At 39.5% G+C, this 22,500-nt stretch overlaps 3 protein-coding genes across 13 annotated transcripts in view; 2 read left to right on the top strand and 1 right to left on the bottom strand.

Moving 5' to 3' along the window:
• The window catches only part of LOC111329788 (uncharacterized), a 12,821-nt gene extending 12,046 nt beyond the window's left edge, over positions 1-775 (top strand). For both annotated transcript variants that reach the window (XM_022934561.2, XM_088754669.1), the window contains exon 6: positions 1-775. This exon is cut by the window's left edge and continues 322 nt beyond it. In XM_022934561.2, coding sequence (XP_022790296.1) covers positions 1-125 — 125 coding nt within the window. In that variant the 3' untranslated portion in view covers positions 126-775.
• Positions 776-2,102: 1,327 nt separating this feature from the next.
• Positions 2,103-17,782, bottom strand: LOC111329634 (uncharacterized). 10 transcript variants are annotated; one of them, XM_088754656.1, is made up of 13 exons: positions 17,618-17,782; positions 16,893-16,964; positions 13,543-13,611; positions 13,164-13,214; positions 12,852-12,920; positions 11,292-11,357; positions 10,360-10,428; positions 9,925-10,086; positions 9,261-9,338; positions 8,234-8,301; positions 7,053-7,181; positions 3,222-6,504; positions 2,103-2,759 (listed from the first exon to the last, which is right to left on the bottom strand). In XM_088754656.1, exons 4-12 carry the CDS (start codon positions 13,210-13,212, stop codon positions 3,247-3,249), a joined length of 3,948 nt encoding a protein of 1,315 aa, XP_088610782.1. In that variant the 5' UTR covers positions 13,213-13,214; positions 13,543-13,611; positions 16,893-16,964; positions 17,618-17,782; the 3' UTR covers positions 2,103-2,759; positions 3,222-3,246. The 10 variants fall into 10 exon arrangements, with proteins under 10 accessions (XP_088610782.1, XP_088610783.1, XP_088610778.1 ...); XM_088754657.1 differs by having other exon boundaries at positions 13,034-13,214; XM_088754652.1 differs by having other exon boundaries at positions 13,543-14,994.
• A 4,525-nt stretch (positions 17,783-22,307) lies between these two features.
• The window catches only part of LOC111344344 (retrovirus-related Pol polyprotein from transposon opus), a 4,023-nt gene continuing 3,830 nt past the window's right edge, over positions 22,308-22,500 (top strand). The window contains exon 1 of the mRNA XM_022951573.2: positions 22,308-22,500. This exon is cut by the window's right edge and continues 3,830 nt beyond it. Coding sequence (XP_022807308.2) covers positions 22,308-22,500 — 193 coding nt within the window.

The raw sequence follows: 22,500 nt of genomic DNA on the forward strand, positions 1-22,500 counted from the left end.
ACCCCGAGGTCCATTGTGATAGGAGAGAATTCTTACAAGGCTTCAGTCTGGAAGAAAACGATGCTCGCGGACAGAGGAGATACATATACACTTGTTGTACACTCAGGGTGACCAATGGTCCTTAAAAAGCCCAGTAATTGAAGACCTGAATAAAGAGTCAAAAGCAATGACTCGTCTCTCAAAAACAGGAATTTTGATTTATGACCAAAGTTGAAGAGAGTATCTCTGAAGAAACTTAAGATAAGACAAAAGGACTTTACTATACATTGAAAAGAGGATACGTTGTTAACCACTAGAAGGATAACATTTCTAGACTATCCTTGTGCGCGTAAAACAACTCATCGAGAAATGTCAAGTGTGATTAGAAGGTATAAATTATTGTTCCTGGCATAGGCACTGTTCTTCGGCTTCTCTGTCATTACATTTGATTTAATCTTTCCTAGAGTAGAAACTGTAGATAAAAGAAACCCGAGCGACGTGCGGTCGGCTTTCTATAAGAATTGCTCAAAAAGGTTAACGGGAAAAAATTTGCTTCCAATTAGGTTATCTTGATTTTTAAGAAATACGAACAAATATATCATGCCATATCATAATGACAATTAACCGTACATCATATGCAGTGAATTTGGAAGTCAGTTTTTCTCACAAGGGTGCAAGCCATCAGTTAGGCAATGAATGATGCGGGCATTTATTTGCCTTCAATAGGCAGTTGACAATTAAGACAGTTCCAGATCGTTTAACTTAGCTATACTCCAAATAAATGTGACAACTGCGACGTCAGAGACTTTGACTTTAAAAAAGCGCTGCTCTTACTACATTACACAAACTACACAGAAGAACACTGTAGCAGCTTGTGCTGCATGTGCACTTGAGCGTTTGGACAAAAGTCACCCTGAAGTATGCAACCTCTGGACCATTCAACATATTCCCGAATTTTTTTATCACATGACGGGTTTTCATCAAATTACAAAGCTTTGAGGGTCAAATGACAAAATGTCTAAGATCTGGTAAGGCTGCTAAAATATTTGCATCCAGAGGAAATTTTTTTAATGTAAAATAATATTTGGAAGTGTAATGCGATCGTCCGGGTGATTGTAGTCCTGAGAAGGACTATTGTCAGTGGTGGTTACTGACGTTTCGACAACCTGTGCGGAAGTCATCGTTGGAGTCAAATAAATGAATAGTTGTTGTCAATAGAATGTTCGTAGTCCAGTTCGTGTAAAATGATTGGTCAGTTTTGCCGTAATGTTATGGGCTGTAAGACTCAAGTGGCGTAAGTCGGTCGGGATTGGTCTATTTCGATCCGTCGGTAAAGTCAGGTCGTTCTGTGCGGATCGTTTGTAATGTTAATGTCGTAAATGAGTCGTTTGTATGGTGCCGGTTGCAGTTGACACCTGTTCAAAGGAGTCTGTTAGTAAACCGGCTTTCCGAGTCAGTCAGTGAAAGTGGTTGTTGAAACATCAGTCACCACCACCGACAAAAGGCCTTCTCAGGACTACACTCACCCGGACGATCACGCTACAGTTTCACATGTTATCCCGGGGTTGAAAATATTTACTATTTTTGGGATCATGTAGGTTATCGTTCGATAAAATGACGCGTCAAAAGCGATCTCGATGAAAGTTTTGTTCCTCTGCGGTGACTATGTCGTACTCCTTTTAAGGTAACTTAGAAAAGTATAAAAGAACTAGAGCATCGTTCAGGCCTTGAACTTAAGATGTTTTTCGCAGCAATTGCGCACGCTTAAGTCATACCCTAAAACCTTCCTGATATATTTTAAAGAAGACTTGGTGTTTACGAAGCTAACCTTTCTTCCGTTACATGTTTTAAAACAATTCACGACGTCTTCAATGACTCAAATGAGAGAAGGAGAAAATAACAGGCTGTTCCAAGCTCGTAAAGAGTGAGAGACAAGGAAAGTATTTGAGTTCCCCTCAAAAAATCCCTCCAATATCGCAGCAGGTGCTGTTAACAATGATCAATTCGTAAGAGCATCCCTCAAGAAAATCACAGCGCTTGACTTTCCAATCTTTCATTATTTGGGATTTTCTCTTCACAAGATGATACCGGGCAGAGGTCCATCATCAGGTCTAGAACAAAAATCTTCTTTAAGTGAGTTTTATTTTCACAAGATAAAAAAGTAACTAAAGAGATTACAATAACTTTCTGAGTCAATCACTCTACCTGACACGCTGAAAAAAATGCCCTAAAGAGTGGCATTGGTGAAAGAAAAATGCAACTCAAATCAACTGACGTAATATAAAAATCTATTATAAAAACTAAAAAATATATAAGTAACGTACTACAAACTTTTAAAGTTCAATTTGCTTAGGAACTACTTCAGTGCTGTTAATAAGCAAGAAGGAAAATTGCAATCACAAAATGAATGAAACTTTTCAATGAAATTGAAACAATTGTAAGACTCTAATTGAAAAAAAAAATCACCAACATGACCTACTAGCGACATAGACTACTAAGTTCTACAAATATCCCTAACCCTGAGCAAAATTCAAATGGAAGTCAAACGTACAATCTACCGTAGTTCACATACTATTTTACTGTGGTGAATTTATATCATGCATTAAGAAAATAAAGTTTTGGACCGAGGAATTTCGCCTTATAGGCCTAACCAAACATATGGTTTTTTTTTTTCACTGACAGCCAAGCTACACTGCTTAAGATACCCAAGAAGTTCTCGTCACCGGAGAAGTTAGAGACAAAAAATTGCCAAAAAGCCGTCAGCAAGGATCTCGTCTTTTCTACAAACAAATAAAAAAGATCAGAAACGTCAATTTAAAACATCAATTTTTACACAGGTTTAAATGCATTCCTAAAGCATTAAACTTGTTTTACACACCAATATTTATAGAAGTATCAGAAATCCATGGGGTTAGCGTCAGACAAGCCAATTTTGCATCGACACATTTTGATATACATTGAACACAAACTGAAGTTCCTGTCGTGTCATTATGTTGGGAAAGTTCTGGTCAAAGCCTTCCATTAAACTTGGATCTCATTTTGCTGCTCATTTCAAATTATACATTGTGATTCCGTGACTAAAAACATTTCATCTTAAAAGACATGTGAACCATTCCAGTTACCCGCCCTCTCATTAAAATTGAATGGCATAAACTTATACCTTGGCAAGACTACCTACCTTCATGTAAACATGCTCTGGGCTTACTTCAAAGCATATCATCAATTAATATTGGCCTACTTACATTTGACAATATCCAAGACTTATCTTTAATCAAATTCCAGTCTGACATCATCCCCAATGAGCACAAAGGGTGCCCAGTACTTCACATGGCTGAACTTTTCAGACTCTTTCATACTCTTCATAGCTTGGTTAAGAGCTTCACTGGCCAGCTTCCCAGTGAGCAGTTCTTCATAGAAATGTTTCATAAACTCGAGAGTAGCCTCGTCATCAATTGCCCACAACGACACAAGAACAGAGCGAGCGCCGGCACCCATAAACGCTCTTGCAATTCCAACCACTCCCTCGGCCTTAATCTCTCCATGAGCACTGTGACAACAACTTAGCACAACCAGCCTTGCCTGTATCTGAATATCCAACACCTCTTTCATTGTTAGAATAAAATCCTCTTCATTAAAGGGCTGTGATGAACAAGTACTCCGTGGGGCTAAAGCAATCTCGCCTGTTTCCATTCGGCCATGTGCTGCAAAGTGCACTAACGCAACAGAGGGAAGTCGTCTCAATACCTCATCTTTTTTTGCTTCTTCACCAATAAGAGGATCAGCACCAAGGATTCTTCCGATCATCGCTACTTCTTTTCTTGCACATGGCAGTGGACCGAGCTTCAACTCCCTAAAAAGATCCTCCCCCAAACACGGATCACCCACGAGTAATGCACCTGTCTTGTTGTGAAAGTCATCTGGGTAATCGTTAATCAACTTCAGAGTAGTCAGGGATGGAATCGTTCGAACTCGGAAAGAGTCACAGAGGTAACTTGACTCGGAATCCATCAATGCTGCAAAAGGGACTAGCCACAGTGAGCTCTCAGGAACAAAGATAAGTTCATTGCCATCTACGAGATCAGCAATCGGCTCAATGATAACGTCATACAACATTCGTAATGCTGCGTTCTGTGGTGAGCATTCAGAAGAGATATCAGCATGACCTGACCTTTCCTTCACAAATTCTTCTTTGCGGGGCTCATCAAGAGAACGATTTTCGCATTTAATAACACCTCTTTTAAACTCTCTTGACGCTGTGTTTAGTAAGCTTCCAATAAAGGTATTGACATCTTTGAACAGGCCATACTTAATTATCTCAATACTTCTCAATTGAATATCTTGAAAGCGGTTTATAAACCAATAGTAGATCTTGCGTTCCATATCATCTACCGCCATAAAAACTATATTTACAGCACCGCCAACAAGAATCTCAAAATCAAAACTTGTTGGTGTGTGAGGGCGAACTTGTGCCTTTTCCGACCAATAATTAAAGCGAATAAGGTCATTGAGCGCCTGTGCACGTCCTTGTTCAGCACATAGAAGTGCATCTAAAATTTGATTTTTTTTTAAATGAACAAGCCAGAAACAAGTATATGCGTTGCTTTTCATGTCGCGGTAACTAATCTTCCAATCATCTTTGAATCGCATACTGGCTCGGATAGCTTCAAAGATTACTATACAAGAATGGTACAGGTTGACGGCTTTTTCTAGGTCGCCCAACCCCCAATAATCACGGCCGAGATGGCCGTAGCTTGCTCCCTCTTCGGTCTTGTCACCCACTGCTTTCGCAATTTTTAGATCATGTTCATGATACTGGATGGCTCTTTCGAAATCTCCTAGGCAATAATAAGAATTGCCAAGATTGCAGTAACTTTTTCCCTCTCCAGCCTTGTCTCCCACTTCTTTGGCAATCTTTAGATGATGTTCATGATACTGGATGGCTCTTTCGAAATCTTCAAGGCCTTGATAAGCATTGCCGAGATTACAGTAACTCATTCCCTCTCCAGCCTTGTCTCCCACCTCTTTGGCAACTTTTAGATGACGCTCATGATACTGGATGGCTTTTTGGAAATCTCCTAGGCTTTGATAAGCATTCCCAAGATTACAGTAACTTTTTCCCTTTCCAGCTTTATCTCCCACTTCTTTGGCAAATTTTAGATGAAGCTCATGATACTGGATGGCTCTTTCGAAATCTCCTAGGCTTTGATAATCATTTCCCAGATTACAGTACGTCTTTCCCTCTCCAGCCTTGTTTCCCACTGCTTTGGCAATTTTTAGACCACGTTCATGATACTGGATGGCTCTTTCGAAATCTCCTATGTTTTCATAAGCATTGCCGAGATTGTTGTAACTCGCTCCCTCTCCAGCCTTGTCTCCCACTTCTTTGGCAATTTTTAGATCCCGGGCATGATACTGGATGGCTCTTTCGAAATCTCCGAGGCTGTGATAAGCATTGCCGAGATTACCGTAGCTCTTTCCCTCTTCAGCCTTGTTTCCCACTTCTTTGGCAATTTTTAGACTACGTTCATGATACTGGATGGCTCTTTCGAAATCTCCTAAGCTTTGATAAGCATTGCCGAGATTGCCGTTACTCTTTCCCTCTCCAACCTTGTCTCCAACTTCATTGGTAATGTTTAGATGACGTTTATGATGCTGGATGGCTCTCTCGAAATCTCCTAGGTTGTGATAAGCATTGCCGAGATTACCGTGACTCGCTCCCTCTGCAGTCTTGTCTCCCAGTTCTTCAGAAATTTTTAGATGGCGTTTATGATACTGGATTGCTTTTTCGAAATCTCCTTGGCAACGATTAGCATTGCCGAGATTGCAGTAACTCTTTCCCTCTCCAGCCTTGTCTCCCACTTCTTTGGCGATTTTCAGATGATGCTCATGATACTGGATGGCTCTTTCGAAATCTCCTAGGCTGTGATAAGCATTGCCGAGATTACAGTAACTCGCTCCCTCTCCAGCCTTATCACCTACTTCTTTGGCAATTTTAAGATGACTCTCATGATACTGGATGGCTCTTTCGAAATCTCCTAGGTTGTGATAACAATTGCCGAGATTGCTGTAACTCTTTCCCTCTCCAGCCTTGTCTCCCACTTCTTTGGCAGCTTTTAGATGCTGATCATGATACTGGATGGCTCTTTCGAAATCTCCTAGGCAACGATAAGCAATGCCGAGATTGCCGTAACTTTTTCCTTCTCCAACCTTGTCTCCCTCTTCTTTGGCAATTTTTAGATGACGTTCAAGATACTGGATGGCTCCTTCGAAATCTCTTAGGCAATAATAAGCATAGGCGAGACTGCCGTAACTCGCTCTCTCTCCAGCCTTGTCTCCTACTTCTTTGGTAATTTTTAGATGGCGTTCATGGTACTGAGTGGCTCTTTGGAAATCTCCTACGCTTTGATAAACATTGCCGAGACTGCAGTAACACATTCCTTCTAAAGATTTGTCCCCCACTTCAATGGCATAGAGGAGGACCCTTTGGACAGCTGTTTGAGGTAGTTCATTGTTGATTTGTTCCTCCTATGGTTTGAAGTTAGAAATATTTCACTCATCTATTTACCCCTTGGGTTACCTATTCTCAATTTCCTTGATTTTTAATGGCCAGTTACATAAGCCAGACTTGTGCGCCTAGATGGTGCTTCTCGATTTATTAAACCAAACCAGTTGGGTGTGGACTGAGGACATTTCTCTTTGAGCTTTTTCCGGATGAAAATGGTTTTTACCCTGTGGTCGTTCCTCTATGTTTTTTTCTTTAAGTCAAGGGTCAGTAAAGTTAACTTTGGGGTCTGAGAAAATAGAATAATTATACTAAATAGTCAATAAAAAGTGTCAGAGTGAAAAAATTATAAGAGAAAAGCGCTTGGGCAACGACTTCGGCGAAATACAGCTGCCGAAATGTCACAGATTATGAACATACACCTGACATCACAAACATAAGAACTGCTTTCTTATGTCTATGGAAACATCGAACTGGTCCTCTTGCACGGAATCACACCGATCGAACGTCTCTTTCCGTGTTACGTCTTGCTGCGTTTATATTAAAGTTAATGCTGTAACTGTTCACTTACCTCGCTTTTCGCGCTGTATTTGTCAAGGTTAGTCTTTACTTCCTGTTTACTTCCTGATTCATCTGTCCCATCAGTTTGCTCATTTACACATTGAGTCCACAAATCAAGTAATCTCTTGTTGTTCTCGATCTTTACAAGATCAAGTCAAATAATTTATCTCGTAAAAGGAGTCTCGGTTCAGATTTTCTGCACCAAAAAAATTCAAACTTAACCAGGCTCATGCCAGCATTCACTCTGGTGTAACTAAAATATGCCACGAGAGCTGATAACAACTTCTACTACTTCTATCACTAGTAGTGGTGGTAGTAGCAGAAGCAGAAGCAGCGGCAGCAGTGACGCTATTACACCAACATCGCCCTTAAAAGCTCCATAGACAGTATTATCTCCATTAGCATCTTTAGCGCCACCACTACTGCCACCTCAAGCAAAACTACCAGTACCACCATCATTGCAAGCTCTCCAATTCCCCGCTATTGCTACCCCCAGTTGCACTTCGTAGAGAACTGTTAATATCAATACCAACTACTCGAAAAAAAATTAGTGCTTGCGCTGCTACCAGTGCCATTACCACCTCTACTGCCACAACAAATGAGCGGAGGTATCCGCACATTTACCATGTAAGCTTCTCATAAGCTATTCATTAACTCCCGGCCATAATCTTTCGTGACACAATATTTCTCTAACCTCCGTTTCAACATTTGGGCAAAAATGCATCCGTGCTTCTGATTAGTCTCTGGTTTTTCTTATAAATCTGTTTTCTAAGTAAAATGAAGAAAGGGAAGACACGGGGGTTTTTTAAAGTCACCAATCTAGATAAAGACATTGTCCAACAGGGCTCAACTCCTGTAGTAGGTATAAGCATTAACGGAACTCTTTTTTTAGACTTAAGGTAGTTCATGATAAGAATTCGGGATTGTTCAGCACCTACTGAGTATCACGATAAGAGCGTTACAGTTATGGTATAATTGAGGACCATATTACTTTAGAAGGTTTGAACCCAAGACTGTTTAAGATGAGATCCGTTGTTGGACATGTTGACCGTCTAAATTACAAGTTATCGAGTAACTCGAGTCTTTATATTCGTCACATTCAACACCATATGCGAACCGTTTACTTCAGGTAACTGAGTAACAAAAATCTCCATATGCGATATGACCTTTTAGTGATTCATCAAAGGATACTGTCAATCCTTTCTGACACCAGTCAATGGCTTCTTGATAGAAGTGAAGTTGGACACATGCACTAGCCCCTAAAAAAGAGGAAGTTGAATATTTATGATTGTAATTGTGATTAATAATCAATTATTATATTAATAATTATATTCATAATTATTTCCATTGCATAGGCTCAAAACACCCAAAGTTGTACTTTTGTGGTTAACTTTAATACTCTCTAGTTGTGAAAGTGGTCAAAATAAAATTAATACTCGGGACCGAGTCGGAAAGATATGCTGGTGAAGGAACGTGAAAATGGGACCAGTGTTTGGATGAAACTATCAGTACTTACAACTTGAACCTTAAAACACACCATGACTATAAGAATTTCTTGTTTACTGACATACGGGAAAAAATTTCAGCGTGGCCATTGGCCGACAACACGTCAATTAATTTCAAACAATGCAAAAAGTTGACGTGGGGTGAAAAATAGGAGGTCTGAGACCGAATGTGGCTACTGATAAAGCACATTTTTAAAGCACTAAACAGAATAGAGGTTGTATAATAATAATAGAAGATCGTGCTGTTTACATGCAAAGCAGACAATCTGCCGCATCCCACATATCCATGGGTACCCTGTTCCACAAGAGAAAGACGATTCAAGAATGTAATGACTCCCTCACATTCAAGCAATAACTAAATGGTAACAACTAAACAAATAAACAATAATAACATTTATGACATTATAATTTATAAAGGCTTGCATTAGACTTTGAAAATTTACTGGCGTTGATTTATCTCAAATTGCACTCGAAATCATGTGATTACTTAGAGGCAATTCCAATTTAGATCTGGAGGAGGGTTCAACAAACCGAAATCAAATTTAAACCAATAAAATTAGATTTTCAATCGGTAAAACAAGACAATGATGATTCCTGGCACAAACTTTTTGTCTGCATGGTCACTTAGCCTGAAGTACAATCTTTCAGACATACATAGTAGTAAAAACGAAGAAACTTCTGCATATCTTAGGAAATGCAAAGACTGAGCTTACCGCTTTCTATGGCTTTAATGAAAGTTGGTTCCAACTGAACAGAAACTGTAGCATCATCCAAAGCTTCTTGATAATTTCCTAACAAAATATTTCCGAGTGAGTACGTTGAGTACAATCCTTTATCCCTTGGAATGGGCATAAACATTTTCACATTGCTCATTGAGCACACCAAGCTTGCCAAGTTGGCGATAAATTCTATTACCTGACTTTATCTTATGGGAGGATGTGAGTTCCCAACATTTTGTCTACGTATATGATATTGGGAGTTTTCTTTATGCAATAGTTAAAGCTTCACTTCCTACCATTGATTATAACGGGTATGTAACACACTGTCTGTTGGTTTAGCGGTATACTAATTGATTGGGGCAGTACGGTCAGTACGCGTGTAGCTGGTAACAGGGCCGTGCGATGGACTTCTCTAAGTCAGTACTTTACTAAAAGTACCTCTCAATCACATCCATTCTGTCTGACTTATGTTCCCTTTAGCAAAACTCCCTAAATTGGTTAAGCTTCCCATATTACCTTCATTGAGGTTGCGTAGTTCGACTCGCAAAGCAGCAAACGCGTTCCTTCCGCGCACAACTCGAATTGTAAATTATGATGTTAAACTCATACAAAAATAAATACAGAGCTGGAATGTTAGGAACGGATGTTCAATTCTTACCCAAAAGCAATTGAGCTACTGCCCTGTTGCTATAGAGGGCGGCGTTGACTTGGATGTTATTGCAATTCACTTGCAGTCCCTCGGTATAGAAGTGTACCGCGTTGTCAGCCTCTCCTTTATTGTACTCGTTATCACCTTCCATTAAGTACACCTCTGCTATCGCTAACAGAAAAGCAGCAAACATCTATAATATACATCATAATTCAAGAGAGACGTAAAGGCTATTATCTCAAGATATACAGCTTTGTAATGTATTTTGGAAAGCTGCAGTTTGGCCTAACTGTCCATAGCTAAAGTCGTGTTTTTGACAAACAAAATATTCGGTCCAAGTCCCTTCGCATGTTCCTCTGGCAATAAGGATGTGGAATTCTAATTAATTCGAGGATTCGGGGACTATATTGAATATGTTGTATCTATTGTGGTTGTCATTCTTACCTTTTAAAGTATCATCATCAAATTGTGATGTACTGTCTGACGGTAACTCAGCCTGAACGTCTATTGCGTCTGAGAAATATTCAGTCAAACATCAAGGTTATCATATATCTTAGCTATAATATTTTAGCTATACAACTAAAGGTTGCGTTGTGCAACGTTTTAGACCAAGATTAAGATGAACTTTGTTTCAAACAATACTTTCAAAACCAACTTTGCTATTTTCATTCGATGGCGCACTAGCCACACTCAGGACTTAATGTATCAAATATGATGGAAAGTCTTTCCAACAGTGACAAACACTGGCAAAATGATTTAAACAACGTGAATCGAGGTGTTCAGTGGAGAAGTGGTCAAACTCTATCTCAAGTGTTTGATATATCTTTTTTCATCAACACTAAAAGTAGAATGTAGTCTGCAGAGAAATAAGATGATTTAAGGTCGCTGATTAATAAAGACTTCCAACCTTATACCACGGTACCGACTTCCTATTTTATTAAACAGACATATTCAAATTGATCTTATCAACAAAATATACTGGACTCTAATCGACACGGGAGTGAAAGGAAAACCAAGAGACCTAAGGAGTGAGTATAGAAAAGGAGATGCAGACGGTGGCAGTCTCTTAATGACAGGCACTGAGGAAAAGAGCGAAAGAAAGATTGCATTGGTCGTCCCTTATGCATGACTTTATGAGCCCAAGGGCAAGAAGAGGATAAACGGTATTTAGTTCTTTCTGGGCCGAAAGGGATTGAATTCAGTCTTCCGCACTCTCCGAAAAATAAAGCTCTCAAGAAGTTGTCAGCAGTTGGTTCCTTCTTCTAAAGTATTCTCTAAGTAGTAGAAATTCGGTTTTGAAATACATTTGCTTTCAATTCAAGAACAAGACACTGTAACATGACAATTAATCATACAAATAGGCCTACTTTCCTTACCTGCCTGAATATCATCTGCTAAATTTAGTTTCAAGTCACCAGATCTGACCTGACGTTTCTCTGTGGCTAGAAACAAAGCATTCCGTTCATATTTAAACCTTTGCACTTAAAAAAAAAAAAAGACATTCCAAGACTATTTCCCAGGTGATTGGTTATATCAACTAAGTTGAAATAGTAAATTGGCCACCGTAACGAATAAAAAAGCTGACGTTTCGAGCGTTAGCCCTTCGTCAGAGCGAATGGAGAAATTGTGGGTTGTATGTGGTTTTATATGCGGAAAGCGGAGCTACGCCATTGGTGGGAACATGGCAATGAGAAAAACACGAATAAATTAGTGGAATGAAAAGCGTTCGTTGATACCTGTGGGATTTGAGTGCCGATTTGAAAGATTAACTTTTGTTCAAGAGTTTTGCGGCTTTCCGTGTTGCCTAAATGTAAGGAAAGACCGCAGATAGCCATATGTTGTTTAGAATGATTAGGTAAATTAATGTCTAGTGACTGGTTTAGATGCGTCCTTGTCATTCCTTTCCATGTCGCGAAGGTGTTCTCGGAATCGGTCACCTATTCGTCTTCCTGTTTCGCCGATGTATAACTTTTTGCAATAAGTGCAAGTTATGCAATAGATAACGTTGGCGGAGGTGCACTTGAAGTGATCGGTGATCTTAATGGATCGCTTGGGTCCCGATATTTTCTCAGCGTTGTGAATGAAGGGACAAGTTTTGCATCGTGCGCGAGCGCATTTAAAAGTGCTGGGTTGGTCATTAGTTTTTGAATGAACTTCTGACCAAAAAATTGCCTATGGTTTAGTCGCGTTTGAATAAAATAAGTGGAAGTTGCGAAAAGATAGTGCCAGTCTCTGGATCGTTTTAAAGTAATTTAAAGTTTTTAAGAATAATGGATTTAACTGAGTGGTTGCGAGGGTGAAACGTGAGAGTGAATGGAATGCGGTCGGAATTTTCCTTCTGTGACGTTTGTAGTGCTGACTGTCGACGTGGAAAGGAATGACAAGGACGCATCTAAACCAGTCGCTAGACACTTTAATTTACCTAATCATTCTAAACAACATATGGCTATCTGCGGTCTTTCCTTGCATTTAGGCAACACGGAAAGCCGCAAAACTCTTGAGCAAAAGTTAATCTTTCAAATCGGCACTCTTAATCCCACAGGTATCAACGAACGCTTTTCATTCCACTAATTTATTCGTGTTTTTCTCGTTGCCATGTTCCTACCAATGGCGTAGCTCCGCTTTCTGCATATAAAATCACATACAACCCACAATTCCTCCATTCGCTCTGACGAAGGGCTAACGCTCGAAACGTTAGCTTTTTTATTCGTTACGGTGGCCAATTCACAATTTCAACTTAGTTGATATAACCAAATTACCTTGTTACCCCCCACCGACGCAGCACCACAGTTTCTTTAGAAACTTTTAGCCTTGATTATTTCCCACGTGATTCTAGTTTCATTTATCATCATGCTTAAGAGGGTCGAATTCTAATCAATTAGGTGACTCGGTGACCAAGTTAAATACGTTGTATCTATTCTTGTAGTTATTCCTGCCTTTTAAAGTAGCATCATCGAATTGTGATGTACTGTCTGACGGTAATTCAGGCTGAACTTCTGTTGCGTCTGTAAGATATACAGTCAGACATCAAGGTTATGATACGTCTTTATTTTGACCTTCAGAAAAGGATGTTTCAAGCAGCTTAGACGATTAGCAAGTATTTCCCAAGTGAGCCTACTTTCATTTTTCATCATGCTTGGTCAAAAGTATCCAACACTGTTCTTCTTAATCAAGCTGCAATCTGACCAATCTGGAAATGATAAGTATGAGAAACTTTTAAACGAATTGTATTCTGTTTCCCCTCCTACCGTCTGTAGATTTCCCGTCAGCAACGTTCACTTGACCGTCTTCCGCCATTACTGCAAAAGAACCAAATTTGAAGTTTGTATCATCAACTATTGGCTCCATCCTCCTTTGGATTTACTATGATTATACCAAGAAGAACTGATTAAATTTAAATTTTAACATTTGAACCTGATCAGGTTCAGAGAGTATACCTTAATGGGCGAAAACAAATAAGACAGCTGAGAATGCCACAATAGTTTCTCAATGAAACTTCAAGGCTTTCACGGACAATTAAATTCCCAGAGAGAGAAAAATCAAGGAGCGCATTTGGGAAATTAAGACTATTATCATCTATTTAACCCACCACAGGGTTAGTAACGTGGAGTATGAGTTACAATTTACCTCTCTCATTCAGAGTAAGCAGAACGATCTTGGCGCATTAGCGTTAGATAAGTCACATGACCTGTCAACCTATAGAAAAAGCATACGCTATTTTAGTCCTTAACAGCAACATCAATCAGCCACAATGTGACCAACGGCTGACTAATATGATTATATATAACAGCACAAAATTCAATACTTTGACACAGCAAAACATTTTCCTGAAAAAAATTCAGGCCTGTACGGGTTTTCTCAGGCCTTATTTTCACAACTGCTTAACTAGTGTTCTCTACTGTGACGATCGCTTTCATATACAGTTCCTAAAACTGAAGTGCATCAATTTTCAGATATCCTCAGTAATTGATTCATCACTTCACTTATACAAACCAACATAATGACCGGCTCACAACTGGCTTGTTAGCTTAGTTGGTCGAACACTGTAATGGTATTACAGAGGTCATGGGTTCAAATCCTGTACAGGGCTGAATTTTTTTGCGGCCTCTTTTTTTCATCACTACTTACGTAGTGTTCATTACTGCGAGGATCACTTTCTTAAAACCGCGGTGCACACATATGATTTTCATATATTCTAAATAAAGTAATTGCTTTTATGGTTCCCCTGGACAACGGCTACGCTGCCCGAGTACGTACACCAGTAATTTTAATTATGGGAAACGTTTCACAAACATTTTCAATGGTACCAAGAGTTTGTCAAATTAACTTTTGATTTAAGCTCTAACCTAAGCACGATAGAAAACCTTTCAACCGGAAAAGGGAAAAGATCCCAAGGCTCGCTTTCGATTCTGAAAAAGCCTTAGTAGGAAAGGTTCACTCGTTCACCATTTTAGCGAATAGAATTTGAAGGGACGCGTAACGCCCTCCAGTGCATCACCGGTCTACCAAAAAAGATCAAGTCGCGCTGTAATTGGACGGTTACATTTACTCGAAATAAAATTTATTTCCTCTCCTCTGCGCTGTACTACAGCTACAAAAGTGTAGCTGTAGAGGCGCATTGGGAGTTTTCACCACCCAAGTGTAAAAGCGACAATCTTGGGGGTTGAGGGCTCCCCTCACTTATACCTGGAGACCCGGAGACTTGGCGACGTCAAGTGTTCATCATAAAAATCTTCCGGGCAAGGCTCAAAGCCGGAATATAGAATGGCTGGTTAACAGCCCATTGTTCTTATCTAAATGGTGGGCGTTCACTCGTATTTGGTACAATTTTGGCCTTTAAATCTTAAATCAATAGAGAATACGGCAACACAACGGAATACTGATCTATTCGTATATTGCCGTCCGACACTGAAAAGGCTTGACAAGAAAAACAAAGTTACAAAGATACTCACATATCGGTCCCGCTTGTGCCAGAGGTTGAGAAAACGAAGGGGCGGAAGTTTACCAAGACTACTCAAAAACTTACGAAGAACTGTCTAAAGGGACGCTAAACTTGTCTTTTATATGCGTGTGGTGACGCTGAAAGGTCAGATTATAAAACCAATAGAAATACAGAAAAACAGATAAACATTGTAACCATATATCTAAGATCATTCTGAAATTAGTGAACTAGTTTGGGCTAGTGTCCTCAACACTGATTCGTCTTGTATTGAATCATGTTTTGCTGAAAAGTGTTATAATAACAGCTTAACAGAAGGGAATATGACATGTCCACGGTGTAAATTCCCTTGAAAGGATCCAGTTTCAAGGACTATAGTGGGTTTTCTCAAACGCTCTGGAAGTTTGAACATCTCATGCGCGACAGGGAAATTTCGCCTCAATTGGGAAAAAGGCGGTTCCCCTTCATTAGAAACTGAAACCGGAACTCGTGACAAAAGGCCTAGGTCGGATGGTTGGTGGTTTTAATCGATTTAATATTGTAAATAGATAGGCTGGAACGCTATTGTTTTTATTGAAGACTTCTTACCGAGTTTAAATAAAGGTACTACGACTAGTGTTATTTCTATGAGACTTGAAAGAAAAACTTTTTAGCTTGGTGTAGTCGACAGTTTCTGATTAATTCTGCCCAAATCAAGGGGTCTAACTGTCAGTTTTGGTGAACAACATTCCGTCAGAATTTACAACTATTTATTCTTGTCTTAAGTAAAGTAGGTAAAGGTGCAACGAACACAAGGTTTGATAAGTGTTAGGACTGATGACAAGAGCTGAAACTAAATTTGTTTTTCATCTGCGGTTTTCCACGCTCTAGAGACGACTGCGATTAACGTGACCCTGCATAAATTAAAATGTATCCTGACTGGAACACAGTTGTTGAATGCGATCGGCGTCCCCGACTCTTCTCCCAATTATACATTATAATAAACCCATAAACCCACATCAAAACGTCCGTTTTGCAAGACCATGGAAATATTAAACTGCAACTATCGAAATGGACACGCTCAGACGCACGCGAGGTTTGACGTCTCAAGTGAGGGGGTTTCCCCTAATTTTAGAGACTAAAAGCGGAAATAATTTCGTCACGTAACGTTATTCCAGGCGGATAATTGTTTATACGTAAATATTCCGCTGAACTGCTCACTACAATTTTACTTCAAATCGAAACATTCTGAAAAAAAGGTTTAGTTTTTTTCTGCATGGGTCGTTTCTTCAGTTTATGCTTGGTTTACAAGTAAGCTTTGGTCATGCTAGTACTTACAGGAAAGCTTTGGTTTATGATTGAGAGTGACTGATTGATGCTGCCCTTTGGAGTTAATTTGATCTCCTTTTCGAGGTTTTCAACGAACATAAGAAAAGGGCTTTTCTAATGTAAGTTAAAAACCTCGAAATGGACAACTCGCTAAATGGATTCTTTTCATCAAAATAAGCGGTCAGATAGCATGCGATATGCTGTGAAAGTAAGGTGAGGTATTGCTATTGAGAATTTGACGTATTTTTTTATTCATTAGAGCGGTCGTATTAAATTCCCATACAACCTTTATTGCACAAGATGATCATCTCACAGCTGGAGCTTGGGCCGCCTGTGGTTAGACGTCAAAACTACGTTATCAATACAGAGTCCTGTTTTGTGTCGGTCTGCCTTTCACTGTTTAGCTTCCAATGCGCAAGATGATAATTAACATAGCTACAAACCACACAGCGACCGCTTTGTAGCCTTGAGTCCAAAGTGCAAGTACATCCTTGCTTTACACAACATAATATTTTAAAAGAAAAACATTTGCATTGACTGAGCGTAAACATGTTTGAGATTTTAACTCAAAGAATAGCTTTCCCTGCAACACTCAGGTCATTCAGTCGTTTCTTTGCCACTTTATTGTGTTTTTTAGCGATTGATAGCGATTGAAACTAGGTAAGCCATTTTGTTTTTGTTAGTTAACCCTCGGACCGCTTTTTCTAGTCTTTAAAAGCAACCTTTTTACCTTTGAAAATCGTGAAATCCTCACTCCTATGTTACGTTCGAAACATGCATCACTTACAGGTATTTTTGGAGTCTGAAGGAAAGCAAAAGAAGAAAACAGACACAGTGGACATCATGAGTTAGTCATAATGTCATTCGTCGTCTTTTCACGCGAGGCATAGGTAGGATATGAGCTTATAACTTTGCCTGGAATTAACTATCCTATCCTGCTTGAGATATTTCAAAAACCATGAGCTGACCCCTTCATGCGAAGGAAAGAGGAATGAACATATGGTTTGCAGCGTTATGACTGATAATATGGGATGTAAATAAATAAGAACTTTACTCTGTTAAGTGATAATCTCTCGTCTGTGTAGCCCTAAACATGTTAACTCAGTTCTCCTTCTTTCATCGACCAGATTCATGCCCGTTTGAATTTTATGTGGCAATGCAAATGTGGATAAACCTAACGCAGCCAACATCACACCTCCGCCGACAGCGAAATTTTGACAGTCTCTGCGGCGTCGAAGAATAGAACATTCCGGGCGAAATTACACTACTGAAATAAGTGAAAGCCGCGCTTATATTGTAAGCTGACAAAATTCACCTACTTTTGAATTCAATCAAAGGGGCACTTTACCAAATAAGAAAAAATGTCTACAGTAGCTGACATCTGTCATTCCACCTGAGATTTGTTTCGCTAAGTTGTCAGAGGGGTGAATTAAATTACATCCACCAAAATCTTACCTCGGCGTTTCCGAGTACTTTTCAGCTTTCCTGTAAGACTTTGGATATGTCCCACTGCAGCTATCGACGTATACTTGCCTAGAAGGAGGGGTGATTTAATCCTTAACACATCAAAAGGGAAATTTCCCAAAAGTTTTCGTGGTTCATATACTCTTAAAAACTGAAAGCGGAAATAATTATGTCACTGCTTAACGTTACTGGAGCTGAATAAGTGTTACCACGTGACGTCACAACATGGCGACCATTTCGAAAATCCAAGAATTTCGTACCCAGTTCAAGGTGTTCGTTGTTCATTCGTTATTGCTCGCCGTATGTACAAATAATCCTAATGGAAATTTTTGAGTATCTACTTTTATATGCGGGTACTCAAGATGTTGATCATCGAGGGGTGATGGAGGCAAAATTTCTGCAGAGAATTAGCAGGGTAGTGGAAATGACACGTCTGATTAAAGTATGTTTTTCAACTTTGCCTTTAAGTTTACATTGGTGAATAATTTTGTCCGGAATTAAAAAAAAAATGATTGAAGTGATCTTTGATCTGCTTTCTATCGCTGCAACTGTTATTTATCGTGATGCAAACTGCAGAAAAAAGTGCTGGGTGTTACGAAAACTAAGACCCTCGAAAACGAAGACCTAAGACCTAAGACCTGTCTTAATTTTCGAGATTACGAAAACTAAGACCCCCTAAAATCGAATCCGTCGAAATATAAAGTCAAATTGTAACCAAAATAGGTCTAATCTGTCAAATTATCTCCTGTCCGATCCTTTCCACCGAGTTTTAGGTCAAATTTAGCGGTAAATTTAGGGGTCTTAGTTTTCGTAATCTCGAAAACTAAGACCCCCCTTAGTTTTCGTAATTACGAAAACTAAGACCCCCACCAAACCATTCTGTAAAATAGAGGAATTGTGGGTTGTGTGTGCTTTTAAAGGCAGAAAATGGAGCTACGTCATTGGTGGGCACATGGCAACGAGAAAAACACGAATAAATTAGTGGAATGAAAAGTGTTCGTTGATCCCCGTGGGATTTAGCCTGCCGGTTTGAAAGATGAGCAGTCTAAACCAGCAGTCTAAATCCCATAGGGATCAACAAACGCTTTTCATTCCACTAATTTATTCATGTTTTTCTCGTTGCCATGTTCCCACCAATAACGCAGCTCCATTTTCTGCCTTTAAAAGCACACACAACCCACAATTCCTCTATTCGCTCCGACGAAGGGCTAACGCTCGAAACGTCAGCTTTTGTAATCGTTAAGGTGGCCAATTTACCATTTCAACTTTGTTGATATATCCAAATTATTTCGTTACCCCACCGACGAAGCAGCCCCAAGCAGTTTCTTTAGAAACTATCAGCCTTCATTCTGTAAAATGTCTACAAAGTCAAATTATGACCGTCGACATTAAATTAAGAACCCACACAAAGCTCATATTCGATCAATCGAGCACGGCTAACATCGATTTTATCTGTTTCCGAACAAAGGAGTTAACCACCGACACCGGAAATCGCGACCAGGTATTCCTGTTGATCACTTCTTGCGTAAAAACGTATGAAACCTGTGAAGTGGAATTAGGGTGGCTACTGTTGCTTGCCGATATTATCCCTCGGCAAAACGTAGAAGTCAGTAAATGTGACCGATTCTGCCAGGGAAATTTTATTATCTGGAGCTTGGACCACAGGTAACCCAGGCTCACTGTTTGTGTCACGTGCACATGATTAAATGGAGAGAAAATATGGGGCGAGGTTTAGGTCTGGAAATTTGCTTGAAAAATGAAATAAAAATCAATGAAACTTACCATGTGGCGATTTGTTGTTGTCCTTAATGTGTACACGAAGTTTCGGGAAAAATACTCTTCTTCACCTTTCCTTCATAGTGGAGAGACACGCTTGTCTCTCTACTAATATATAGATTTAGCCAATCCTAAAAACGGAGCTCCCAATAAGTGAAAATTTGCAATAAAATTTCTTTAGATATACTAAAATCTTTTTAGCCAAAAATTCATTCAGTATAAGCCCATTGAGACTTACGTGTAACACGTGCCTGTGAAAAGTACAAATTTTGGAGAAACCAAGAAAGCAAACACAATGCGCAGTAAAGTTTAAAAATTATCTTTTCCAAAAAACAAGCTCCGGCGAAAGAAGACTAATTAAAGAACTTATTTCCGACGAAAAAAGCGATAGGTGCATATTACGTTTTAACTAAAAAATCAAGATGAAAGATAAAAATCGCTAAATATTTTCGCACGAGTGCTAATGGCATTTGGATCATATTTCAAAATGGAATATGCGAATTTGTCCGTGAGTGAAGAGATCTCAAGTTCCATGGAATCTATCAATAGGAAGCAAGACTAAAATGGCCAAGAAATATTTCGGGACGACAGATTTATTGAAAACAGTTTTTGATTTGCTGTTATAATCGAAAAACGTACGAATTTCATACGTGTACAAAGCCCACGCGGTAAAATTCATCATGCTTAGATCGTTGTTCACTTGTCTTCAAGGCCAGAAATTGTGCAGCGTTATGTTGAAAATTCTGAAAAAACTTCGATTTGACGCAAAATCTTCTATTAAACAATACTTTTTGAACACATTGTTACTCGAAAATAATATTCACCGGGCCATCGAATCGTCAAATTGTCGCTAGGCCCTGCTTGAAGTCCGAAAGCTCGGTTTTCACTTTACGTCCATAATTCGCATCGCCTCAGAGAATCGTAGTGTCGTTGACTCGAGAGCTTATTCTGTCACCTTTAAGACCTTGATATCCATTCTTTTCCAAGCAGAGTATTCTATAACATTGTTACTTTACATTCTGAGTTCCACAAGGTCTAACTCGATCGCAAATGAACGAAAAATCCGACCTGAAAATTTTGAGGGTCGACCACGCGGACGCCATATTTTCGTGATAGCATACATGACAGAGGGCACGTACGTGCGTACGTGCGTATGTGCGTACTTACTTACGTACGCTCTGTCAGTCACGTGACAATCAAACGAAAAGAGGTTGACCCATATTCCATGAGTATGGGACTCTGCCCCACGCGCGCAAAGCGCGCGTGGAAGACCCGCTATGAAGGAAAGGTGAAGAAGAGTATTTTTCCCGAAACTTCGTGTATATATTAAGGACAAAAAGAAATCGCCACATGGTAAGTTTCATTGATTTTTATTTCCATTTTTAAGCAAATCTCCAGACCTAAACCTCGCCCCATATGTTCTCTCTATTTAACCATGTGCACGAGACACCAACAGCGAGCCTGAGTTACCTGCGCTTGGACATGTCAGGAGAGTTTCCTTGACAGCTGGAATACACCCCATGTTGTGAAACCATTTGTGAAGACATCACGTTTTTTTTCGCTTTTTGGTCACATTTCTTCGCTTCGTAACACGGGAAATCTAACCGGACTTATTATCGAATTTGAGCTTTCTGTGGGCTCTTAATTTAATGTCCACTGCAGTCCGCCAAAAACCTAGAGCGTGTGCATAAGTTATTCAGCACTGTCACAGGTAACGCAATCTCGATCGCAGAGACACGTAGAAAAACATTTAATTAAAGTGCTACTGAGACCAAATTTAGCGTTTGCCAGATTTTTCACTTTTTAGAATCCTTACCGGCTACTTACCATTCTCACGAAATTTGGAATGAAAATTCGAAGTGGAAATCTGTTTTTTTAAGACTTGTTTTCTTCGTTTCAACGTCCGCCATTACTCAAACCGGTCATGTTATCACGCAGACTGCAGACTGTGCAGACTGTAATTTTTTTGTATTTTTTCAGTTTTTTAACTTTTTTTAACTCTGATTTTCACCTTTTCCTTACTCTTTTGGTAAAGTTGGAACAGTGTCCAGTTTTTGGACACCACATAACGTAGTTTCACGAGGTTATTTCGAGCTCAGGTTACCTAGCAACAATTTGGACGAAATCCCAAGTCTCAAAGTTATCGAGCACGTGGTGAGAAGGAGATCGACGAGGGAAGGTTATTTGAGTTTGCCCTTGTGTTGAGATGAATTTTAGCATTGTCATATACTTTTGTTAACTATTTATTTCTGTATTGAAGACGGAAACCACTGACTGATTTAGAGGTAAGAAATGGGCAGCGTGGACGAAGCATATAATTGTCAGGATCTTTACAACACGACCCAAAGAACTTTACAGTAAATAAAGTGCTGCAAGCTAAAATCGACTTTTACTTGGAAATAAGATCGTGCCCATACACTCGCACGCCATTTTTCTGATAGGACATTGCCATTAAGATGAAACACTGATTCATACATTTCATGGAAGCTCCTCGATCTAAGACTTTTCATCAAAAATTAATGATAAACGTAGTAAAACTAAAAGAAAGCGTGACCCTAGCGCATTGAAACGTGACCTGTCATCCTATAAGTTTAAGAATAGATCAATTACTAGGTTATTGTAAAGCAGAAATATGATCCTTGTAAAATGCAAAAATATGCAAAGTGTAGTCTTGACAGAGCAGGATTTACGTAGTTAAATAGGGTAGAACAAAGTGTAGTGTATTACCCATTGGCGCATGCGTGCGAGAGTTGTGGTTAGAACACGTTGTCCACCATTAAACTGTTGAGTTAATGTGCGTTGGTTTAATCCGAGTGTTATTGGTTAGATCCGAACCATCCGGGCGGGATACTACAACTGGCGACGAGGAAAACCACTGATTGAAGGATCTATATTGTAGTTTGAGATGGCTGCCGTAATTATCACTGATTTAGGTGGAATATCTAGCTTCGATCTTCACGGGAATCCTACAACTGTTGGAGCACGATGGAAGAAATGGAAGCGATCATTTGAATTATTCATCGTTGGAAAAGGAGTAAAAAACGCAGCGCAAAAGAAAGCTCTTCTTCTTCACTGTGGAGGTCCACAAATGCAAGATG

Source organism: Stylophora pistillata, chromosome 3, assembly GCF_964205215.1.
Source record: "Stylophora pistillata chromosome 3, jaStyPist1.2, whole genome shotgun sequence".
Taxonomy (NCBI): Eukaryota; Metazoa; Cnidaria; class Anthozoa; order Scleractinia; family Pocilloporidae; genus Stylophora; species Stylophora pistillata.